The 10,607-nt window shown below is 36.8% G+C and overlaps 1 protein-coding gene across 1 annotated transcript; it reads left to right on the top strand.

Annotated features, from left to right (window-relative positions):
* The first annotated feature begins 1,128 nt into the window (after window positions 1-1,128).
* On the top strand, window positions 1,129-9,163 carry LOC131595974 (probable inorganic phosphate transporter 1-8). The gene is made up of 2 exons (XM_058868514.1): window positions 1,129-2,057; window positions 8,074-9,163. Exons 1-2 carry the CDS (start codon window positions 1,357-1,359, stop codon window positions 8,930-8,932), a joined length of 1,560 nt encoding a protein of 519 aa, XP_058724497.1. The 5' UTR covers window positions 1,129-1,356; the 3' UTR covers window positions 8,933-9,163.
* Window positions 9,164-10,607: the final 1,444 nt, after the last annotated feature.

Below are 10,607 nucleotides of genomic sequence, written 5' to 3'. Positions count from 1 at the left end.
TATATATATAGAGAGAGAGGAGTGCTAGCAACACTCTCTTTTGAACACTCTCTCAAGCACTCACTTTCTTATTGGTTGAAACATGTGTGGGCCCCTCATTTTGAAAATAGGTCCCACATAAAGTAGTAGGACCCACACATGTTTCAACCAATAAGAAAGTGAGTGTTTGAGAGAGTGTTCAAAAGAGAGTGTTGCTAGCATTTCTCATATATATATATATATATATATATATATATATATATATATATATATATATATCCAACTTGGACAATTGGTGTTGGGCCTAAGGGCACCAACAATTTGTAAAGGAGTGAGGACACACCCATAAGCCATCAAGACACACACATGCGCGAGCTACCGCCACCATTCGTCCGGCCGACCGACTCGGTCCGGTCCAGACGTGTCCTACTCAGAGACCAAGTCTTAACCTAAATTTTGACTGGTTTGCTTGCCCTCTAAGAATCATACGTGTGACTTGTTGACCAAGTGAAAAAAAACGGCTAGTTTAATTGGGTCGATTCCACTCTCCCACGATTTTCGCCCACGATTTTTTCTCCACTCAGTTCGATCCTTTGCCTATAAATAGAGTTCTTCTGTTTATTTGCAAGGTACTCCAGAATTCACATTCGAATTCTTTCTTCTCTCTCCCTACTCTACTTCATCTAAATATTTTCTTTTTTGTTTTTCGACTGGATTATTTCATGAACGAGCTATTTTATCCTGGAGGCGTCGTGGGTATTAAGACCTGCTTTGCATAATTTTGGCAGTACCACAAAACCTTAAAAAAAGCGTACCGATCCGTGACTCAGCCGATAACTTTCTTCGTGGCAATAATTTCAAAACCGAAAAACAACAAAATTTGCTCCCATTCAACCATTGTTTAATGTTATAAACAATACGCTTCTACAAAAACACAAGGTGTATGCTCCAACTTCTGCCACTTAAAAATGTAGCAGACATCATAGCTGCCCTCTTTTGCGGAAGCCAAGTTCAATCAATCTATAACATAAATGAAGAATATGCAGCTACAGTTCACCAACAACCTTTGTACATGACGTGGGACGGCATAGTTTTATATAACCTTAAAATAGTACAAATAGATAAAATTGATTCGCATATTTAGAAGAATAACGCGCACACTCATATTTGACTTACAACCCCATTGGTTCTCTCCAAAATAATAAGACAACAAACAATATTGCATGACCAACCACAAACTTTCCACCCCATTTCTCACTTCTCCTTCAATAAATACATTCCACAACTATACAAATTTTGAATTTTCCATGCTACCATACAAATCAACCTTTAAGATGTAAAGCTAGAACTTAGAATAAAAAGCATCAAATTTGTAGAATGGCGAGAGGATTGAAAGTTCTATCAGCTCTTGACTCAGCAAAAACACAATACTACCATTTCAAAGCCATCATCATAGCAGGGATGGGACTTTTCTCAGACTCCTACGACCTCTTCTCCATAACCCTCATCACAAAGATGCTCGGAAGAATATACTACTCCGACGAAAACAAAATCCGGCAAGTCAACCCTATCGTCGTCTCCGCCCTCATCTCCGTCGCGTTACTAGGCACCGCGATAGGTCAGCTCGTATTCGGGCGCCTCGGTGACCTGAAAGGCCGGCGCCACGTCTACGGGATGGCCTTAATGTTGATGATAATAAGCTCTTTAGCTTCCGGCTTCTCCATTTGTACGACAAAGAGAGCTTGTGTTTTGCTTTCTCTTGGTTTCTTTAGATTCTTCTTGGGACTGGGGATTGGTGGTGATTATCCATTGTCATCTACTATTATGTCTGAGTTTGCTAATAAGAAGACTAGAGGGTCTTTTATAGCTGCGGTTTTTTCTATGCAAGGGTTTGGTATATTGGCTAGTGCCACGGTTACTATGGTGGTTTGCTCGATTTTTCGCCGCGGTTCGAAGCCGGAGTCGGCTTATGATGTGCCGGCGGAGGCTGATGTTGCATGGAGATTGATATTAATGATTGGTTCTATTCCGGCGGCCTTGACTTATTACTGGCGGATGATGATGCCCGAAACTGCCAGGTAGTTGCCTCTTGTCTCTACTTCTCATATAACGTTGACCTATCTTTTTTCTAATTCTTCACAACACCAAATGGTGTTCATGTCTACAATTGGGTTTAGCTAATATTTATTTGACCAGTTAATCGAGCTTAGTTGATAACTGTGCATGAAATCGAGCTTAGTTGATAATTGTGCATGAACATCAGACAAACAGGGGTGTGAGCTCAAACTCGCGACTTCTCTGTCTTGTTTAAACTTATTGAGTAACATTTAAGCTGAAGTCTAAACATTTCCATATGAAAACTTTTACTTGCCGTACTACGACTACTACCCCTCCCTACCCATGACTTTCTTGTTAGGGTCCGTTGAATTGGACATTTCTTAGCGTCTTATTAATCTATTCAAATTGGAATGAAAGAATTTGGTATTAATTAAATGAACATTACCATTAGAAAGCTGTATGACAAAGACGCTAATGTTTACCCTAGTTGAGTTTTTATATTTTATAATATATACTAGTCAATCAATCCTTGTCCCGGGCCTTCAAATAGACAATTTAACCATTTAATTAATAGTGTTCTAGTCAAAGAAGGAATGGATTAGTGGTAGGAAACCCTGTAAGTGGATTTGTTTTGTTTTCTTAATAGATTCCTTGCGTCATGTGGTTTAAGTTTTCTAGTTTATATATCTCATTAGAGAAACCAAAGTAGTTTATGGCAATTGTTATGAATATTTGATGAACATTGAAATGAGATCTTGGTACGGTGGAGTAAGTTTCGATGCGATAGAGAGGAGACTGACTTATAAGGTTAACACTCTAACTCAGTAAAAAAAGGAGAAGTAATGTGAAAGTGAGAATGATTTTGAATATATAAAATGACATGTTGTTCTATTTATGTAATGTCGGCGGTAAAAACTATTCTTATGAGGTGAGACGCGTTATGCGAAAAGTTGTTGGATATAATCAGACGGCGATAGACGTGTGTGAAGAGGATAATTGCCTATTCTCGGATAAATGAAGGATAATGTGCTACACGTCTCATTGTTGGTGGTCTTTGGGGAGAATGCATTGATTTCGATCGCGTTGCCTCTTACGTTGTTGGCCCATCCTGGTTTGCGGATGGCTTGGGTATTTTGGTCTTCTATCTCAGAAGAATATTACTCTTATTTCTTTAAAAAAAAATCGAAGAAGCTCTTCAAGAGAAATTATCAGATTTGACTTATTATACACGGGGAGAAGTCTTCATTCCAAAAGGGATAAGGATGTGCTCAAAAAACGTATGAATACCCTTATCATCGAGTGAGATCGATATTTGGAAGTGCTCGTTAAGGAAAATTGAGCACTGTGTCCTTCTCGAAAAAGGTAGAAGAACTTGAGACATCTTTGAAGAAGTCACAGAGAGTTCGGGAAAAGGCCGAAGAAGAACGCTGTGAGATGCGTCTTGAGCATCTTACCTTAGCTAATGAGTATGTGAAGTTATCGGTGGAGAGTTACTCTATTGCACATGACTCTTTTAAAAACACATTGCAGCAGGTGGAATATTTTTATCTCACGGGGCCTATCTCACGAGAATAAGTCTGTTCTAACCAGATGATGGAAGACATAATGTTGGTCTCTTGTGCAGATTAATCGGATGCGTGTTTTTTTTTGTTCTGATGTGCTTATACATGGTATGTTTGTATCTTTAATGATAAGAAAATTTCATGGATTCTGCTCTAAATGTGTATTTCAGATTTTGTTTTACATTGCTTTAAGTCTCGAGTTTGTTTCTCTAGAGATATAACTTGTTCTCCGAGATTGTGCTTGAAGTTTTGTTGGACATCTCTATGTGTCGTGTCTGGTTAAGGGTCGATACCTCTTCCCTGCTCCCAAGTGAGAACCTAGTTCAAGGTCAACATAAGGTGGACTCATCATTTCCTCTAGAGTGTCTAGCTACCAAGAGGGGGTAAGCTCATAATTACCACTTTGTGGTTAGTACTATAGGGATTTGTGGTTATACATCATAGGCATTTGTGACAGCATCACTGATTCATTTGTGATGGGTCTTTGATTGTTTTTTGATCCTACGCCGGTGGCGTTTGTGGTAGCACCTTTGACTCGTCGCTTATAATCACTATGAAAAAGAGAGTTTAGAGAAAATTTATTTACTCTTTGATGAAATAACAACATACATCAATTCAGTATTTGTGCTTTAGATATGTAGTAAATTAAAATTAAACAAGTGGTGTGGTCGCTGCTTATTTGCTCTTAGGGGCTTTAGTTGGGGATGTGTTAGCCAACATTGGATTTCATCTCGAATCTTCACATGTGAATGTCTGGCTAGAATATTTTTACTTACCTGTTGGAGGCTTAATTGCTATGTCTCTTAACTTTCTGGCAAGGGAGGCTACGCTAATCTCTATAGCCTTGCCTTTGTCCTTCTTTTGGTCTCGTTGTAGAGCCTTGTATATGCTTTTTTTCTCTAGATAAGTTGACGCGTATTCTCACCGGCCCATAGTATGTGTTGTGGTATTTCAGAGGTGGACCAGGGATGCTATTGCATCTAAGGTTGCTGCGAAAGGTCTACTCTGAATACAGTTATAGACGTTTTTGCAAGGAACCACTAGAAATTAAAAGTCAACCATCCACTGTGACCATCAAATATGGATTACCGTTCCATTGAAAGCTTGATCGTGAGATCTTTCATAGGGCCACAACTTTTCCTTCTTCAACCCAAACTTTTCAAACAGGTCTGAGTATATGATATCACAAGAGCTTCCATCATCAATGAGGAATTAGGAGAAACCAAAATTGGAGATGGTAGCTGTTATCACAAGATGAAATGTCTCGTTTAGGATTCCTCTTACCTTTTCACTATTAAGGAATTCGATGATAGGTCTTCCTAGTTCCTCGGTTGAAGTTCCCCCCATCTTCTTTATTTATAACCAGCATATCGACGATTTTTCTATTAATCATTCCCTTTAAGGGGTTCCTCACTCTTGAAACACCATCAGTCATGGATCATATGTATTGGTGTTTCCCTTTCCGGTCTTCCTCATTATCATTGTTGATGTCTTTCCCCTTTTTGGCTCTAGTGACAACTTCAATAGACTTCTTGGGGGATTTTTCTCTACAGGGGGGACGTTTCTTCTTTGAGAATCTTCTCGCCTCATATGCCATCTCTTATTGTATCGACCTCCCTTTCAATCACCATCTTAGGTGTACTCAACAAACTGCCCCTTCTTAATCAGCTTTTTTAGTGCATATTTCATATAGATGCCATCATTTGAGTTATGGTCGTGACTCTTGTGGAAGCAGAAGTGTTTGGACTTGTCTGTCCTTGATGATTCTTTGACTAGGTAGGGATTCCTGACCCTGACTTCCTTGAAGTCAGAGTTTGCACATGCTTTTTAGATTTTTCTCCTTTGAAGTGTTTAAGGGAATGTAAGGGTTGAACCAGGATCAGGTTATCGATCCCATTTTTCTCTATGATGGTTGACTTCTCTTTCGGGTGCCCAATTGTGGTTGGTTCCCTATGCTCCATGACCTCTCTCTCCTTCTTATTCAACCAATCACTCAAACTACAAGCTTCCTCGAGCCCTACCTTTTTGGGAACATGCAGTCCAACCTAATTCCCTTCTTAAACATTCAGCACTTCACCCCATCATTTGTGCCCTACTGATAGTGCCACTTTTGTGAAGCAGTCAATGCACTTGTGCATGGTTTCCTTCTTTCGATGAGTGACCCACTGAGTACAACCATAGTTGTGGGTCTTCGCTTTCAGGCGATAAATTGGGCGATGAAAGCATCACAAAGGTCCTTTCCTAAATCTATGAGCCCGTCCAAGAGGGTCTTGAACCATGTCATTGCGGGCCCGATTAGGTTTAGAGCGAAGAGTTTTCACTTTACCGCCCTTTGGATGTGGTATTAATCCAACCGATTGTGTACATGCTCAACGTGCTTGTGTGGATCTCCGGTTCCGTCTATATCTTTGGAGGCTTGTCTAATTACCTCAGAATTGCGCTATCGAGGATGCAAGTAAATAGTAGGTTCTTTTTCTGCTCTAAAACTAGAGCATGTTCATTTTATCTTTCTTTTCTTCGAGGATGGTGTACTTGTGAATGATAAGGACTGTGAGTCATGGGGAGAGTGTGGTTATCGCTCATCCTTTCAAGATTGGGCGGATGAGTCATATGTCTTTGATGTCGGGTTGAGAGAGCATATCTCGCAGAATGATATTTTTTGATGTAATGGGTTGAAGGCTCTCTTCAATTCTGAATAGCCTCTTTGCTAAGAATTGTGAATTTTTGTTGGTGCACCATATTATAGACGTTGTTCAATAGGTTGGTGGCTCTCTATACTCCAAGATAGACCTGCAACAGTTGAAGGCCAGAGAATATTTCATGTCCAAGTAGTCAAGTACAATAGGTAGTGAAGGAGGTCATTGAGACGATTCACCTTGTTGAATTTGTTGTGTAGATCCAAATAATACAAGAGTTTGGAATGCTCCTTGGCCAACTCTCGGTGGAGCAGGATCTTATTGCATAGGATTGGAATGAGACGTCATTTGGATTGAATCATCTTCTACCTGAGGAGGAGGGGGAGGCAGAAGTAAGGCTCTAGCAGTTTTAGCGGTTACATCAACAACTTTTTGTTTAACGGTGGATTGAGTGGCTTTAAAATTTCAAGGAAGAAGATCTAGAAATGGTGATCTGGATCTTCTACAAAAGGAGATTTGAATCTTTATATTAGAAGAAATCATAACATGGAAATTCGTAAAAATCAGATGTCGTTCTTACAGATGCCGTCAATATTCCGTTATAGAACCAGAGTGTTCAATGAACGGTAAAATGAGGTCTTAGTGTGGTGGAGCAAGTTCCGGTGCGACGGAGTCAATAAGAAAATAAAAAATAATATGAGAGTGAGAATGAATTTGAATACTTAAAATTAGGGGTGTTCGCGGTTCGGTTTGGAAAAATTCATCTGATCCAAAGATAAATTTAGTTGCGGTTTGGTTCGATTTTGGATAATATATTAAAAAAAATGATTCGATCCGTCCAATTTAATACAATTTAATTTGGATCGATTTTTGGATATCCAAATTATAAATTATATTTTTATTAATATTATAAAAATGCTAATAAATCATAGGTTTAATATCATATATAACATATAATATATTAAAAGTTAATATTACAAAATGAGAGTGATCAATTATGGTTGTAATAATAAAAATAAATAGATTAAAATAAGTTAATAAATATTAACTAAAAAATAGTTATCATCTAATAGTAAATTCACGTCACCTAATAAAAAATTAAATATAAAATATATATACATGCGGTTCGGTTCGGTTTTAAAAAATCAATCCAAAATTCGAACCGAGCGATTTTCACATAATGACATCCAAACACATTTAATAAAGTTTTTTTTTATGATTTTCAATTTTTTTTAGATTAATTTGCGGTTTTTATTTGTATTGATTTGGATAAGAACACTCCTACTTAAAATGACACGCTTATTTTTGATATAGTGAGTGCAATTAAAATTGTTCTCATGAAGTGACACACATTGTGCGGAGATGAATTCTTATCTACCCAACTCAAAAAGTTGGGTAAGGTTACTTCCTTTGTAAAATGCTTTGAAAACAACAAACATTTATAGTATTTTAATAAATAATTAAATGTGTTAAATGAGATGGAATCATGTGATTGGTTGGAGGTACACTACCCAACTTTTTGTGATAGGTAGAGAAGTTGTCCCCTTGTGCGGAAACTGTTGAATTTAATGAGACGGTATTAACGGAAGTAACGGAGAGCAGAATTGTATATTCACACACTTTAGTGCTTGGTGGTACTCTTGGGTCTTTGACCTTGCGAACTGAACATAAACCAAATAAATGGTTGCCAATTAGTAGAAAATGCAAGATTTATTAATTTATTTTAGATGGCTTATTACTCGTGATTATTGCTGTTTGATATTTAAATACATAAAATGATCTTAATACAATAGCAACCAACATTTTTTTTACTAACAATTGAATATGATGTTCATCAGATATACAGCATTAGTGGAACAAAATGTGTTGCAAGCAGCAAAGGACATGGAGAAAGTTCTAGATGTATCAATGAGCCAAATAGCCGAAGAAGATTCATCACCACCAAGCACAAATGCTGCATCATACCCTCTTCTTTCAAGAGAATTCCTGCGTCGACACGGCCGCGATCTTTTCGCCTGTTCTGCTAACTGGTTTCTCTTGGACATAGTGTTTTACAGTCAAGTTCTTTTCCAAGGTGAAATATACAAGCGATACCTTAAGCCGAATGACGAGCACGATGTGTATCAAGAAGCATTCTATCTTGCAAGAATCCAAGCCATTCTTGCTGTTTGTTCCACAATCCCCGGCTACTTCTTTACCGTCTACTTCATTGATCGCGTAGGACGAGTCAAGATTCAAATGATGGGTTTTTTCTTCATGGCAGTGTCGTTTTTCGCTATAGGGGTTCCCTATTACTCTCATTGGACAAGTCCTGATAACCATGATAACAAAGGGTTCATGGTTCTCTATGGACTCGCTTTCTTCTTTGCGAATTTTGGGCCTAATACTACGACTTTTATTGTCCCGGCCGAACTCTTTCCGGCTAGGTTTAGGTCGACGTGTCATGGAATTTCGGGAGCTGTTGGCAAGGTTGGTGCAATCATTGGTTCTGTTGGGTTTTTATGGGCTTCACATAATAAGGAGGAGGAAGGATATCCGAAAGGATTTGGAATGAAAGCTTCACTTATCATACTTGGAGTGGTGTGTATAGTTGGAATGTTTGTTACTTACTTTTTCACCAAGGAAACTATGGGAAGGTCTTTGGAAGAGAATGAAGTTGAACAGTCTCATCATAGTGAAGAATATAATGATCTTTGATTTATATGTGCATGTGTGTATGTGTGTAAATTGATATATAGTGCATCTCAAATAATAATTAAGCAAAAATGTTGGTTCTGTGGTAAATATCTAGTTGTTGGCAATTTTGAATAACTTTAGAAGAATAAGAACATTTACAGCCATCTCAACACTCTAACTTTGGATCACATTAATGTAGACACGAATACCGCACACGATACTAATATTGATAAGTCGGCGTCGATAATAATTTAAAAAAATCAATAAATGATTATAAATGTCAGTATCGGTATCTGAACATATTTTTCAGAGGTATCGATATTATAGAGATATGGTGTGTTCAGTCAAGTGAGAATTTTACAGAATGGATCTAAATGGTGTAGCGTTTTAAAAGTGCAGGACTAAAAATGTATTCATAGCATCTATTTCTAAAAAGATCAATTGAACAATAATACAAAAAAAAGGGAAGATTCAAGTTAGCTTACCTTCTCTTCAAATGAAAATATACAAAATGAATGGACCTGTGACTATTCTCCCGCTTGCAATTTTTTGATTCCAATACAAGGAATCATTCTATCCTAGCAAAGGTTTACAAACATGTTTTATAATACACTATATACTTTATACTAGATAGCAAGCACATATGGCGAATTGGATAACTTACTCTGTTTTAAAGCTACAAGGAAAACTCAACTATCAGGATCAGACAAGTTAGAGAGGCTGTCAAGTTCTGCCATGCTAGCAGAAGCAAAAGATTCGGTAGAGTCCATAGTTGATAGGAAGAAACAATATTGATAAACTTAAATATTATTTATGATAGTTAATATTTAAGCATTAATCTCTTTAAATAGAGTTTTCTAACTTTAGATTTTACTAAAAGTCTAAACATGAATTACTAATAATAGTAAAAACAATAATAGTAAAATTAACTATTTACAATTCTCTCTCTTAAGCTAGTGAATTTATATCTATCATTCTCAGCTCAGAAACAATTCATTCAAAATTATCATTGTTCAACTCTTTCATTAGAAGATCTGCAGGTTGTCTTGGGAAGACACATATGGAGTGCAAATAAAACCGTTGTCTAATTTTTCTTTAATGAAATGTGGTCAACTTCAATATGATTGAGAAATTGATATAATAATTAAAATCACTTCTAAAGAATTATTCAGAATATCACCAAGAAATTTGATGTGTTGGACAAAGTTAAAAAACTCTTGAGCAAAAATAAATTTCAATTCAATAAGACAATAAATTAACTTGGCAGGAGAAGATAAAAAAAAAGGCAAAAAACACAGAAAGTTTGTTTATCTAGTTCGGTCAAATGATATACTTTTTGGGGAGAGAGCAACTCTCTAATTCACTATTCTCCAAAAGTCGTTACAAAATATTACAAATGAGTTATAAAAAAAATAGTCTTCCAAGTTCCATATAACAAACATTATTTTCAACCAAGTGTTCTCCAATCTCTCCGACCCTCAATATAATAATCACACAAACTCAAGATATTTAGAAGTATTTTCCAATCTCCTTTGATAATTCCAAAGATTTCTCAAAAATTCTAACCCGTTATTTATGTCTTAAGCTATAAAATTCTCAAGATTATCACAATACAATAAAAGAAGAGATGCATATTTATAATGTCTAAAACTATATATCCATAGCAAAGCCCAAAATACAACTCATTAACAAACAG

The sequence above is a fragment of the Vicia villosa genome, linkage group LG4 (genome assembly GCF_029867415.1).
Source record: "Vicia villosa cultivar HV-30 ecotype Madison, WI linkage group LG4, Vvil1.0, whole genome shotgun sequence".
Taxonomy (NCBI): domain Eukaryota; kingdom Viridiplantae; phylum Streptophyta; class Magnoliopsida; order Fabales; family Fabaceae; genus Vicia; species Vicia villosa.
The sequence above is the reverse complement of the archived record's forward strand: the minus strand, read 5'-3'. Positions and strand labels throughout refer to the sequence as shown.

Coding starts and splice junctions, on each gene's coding strand:
- LOC131595974 (XM_058868514.1), top strand. CDS start 1,357: ATGGCGAGAGGATTGAAAGTTCTATCAGCTCTTGACTCAGCAAAAACA. Junction 2,058..8,073: donor ATGATGCCCGAAACTGCCAG/GTAGTTGCCTCT, acceptor GATGTTCATCAG/ATATACAGCATTAGTGGAAC.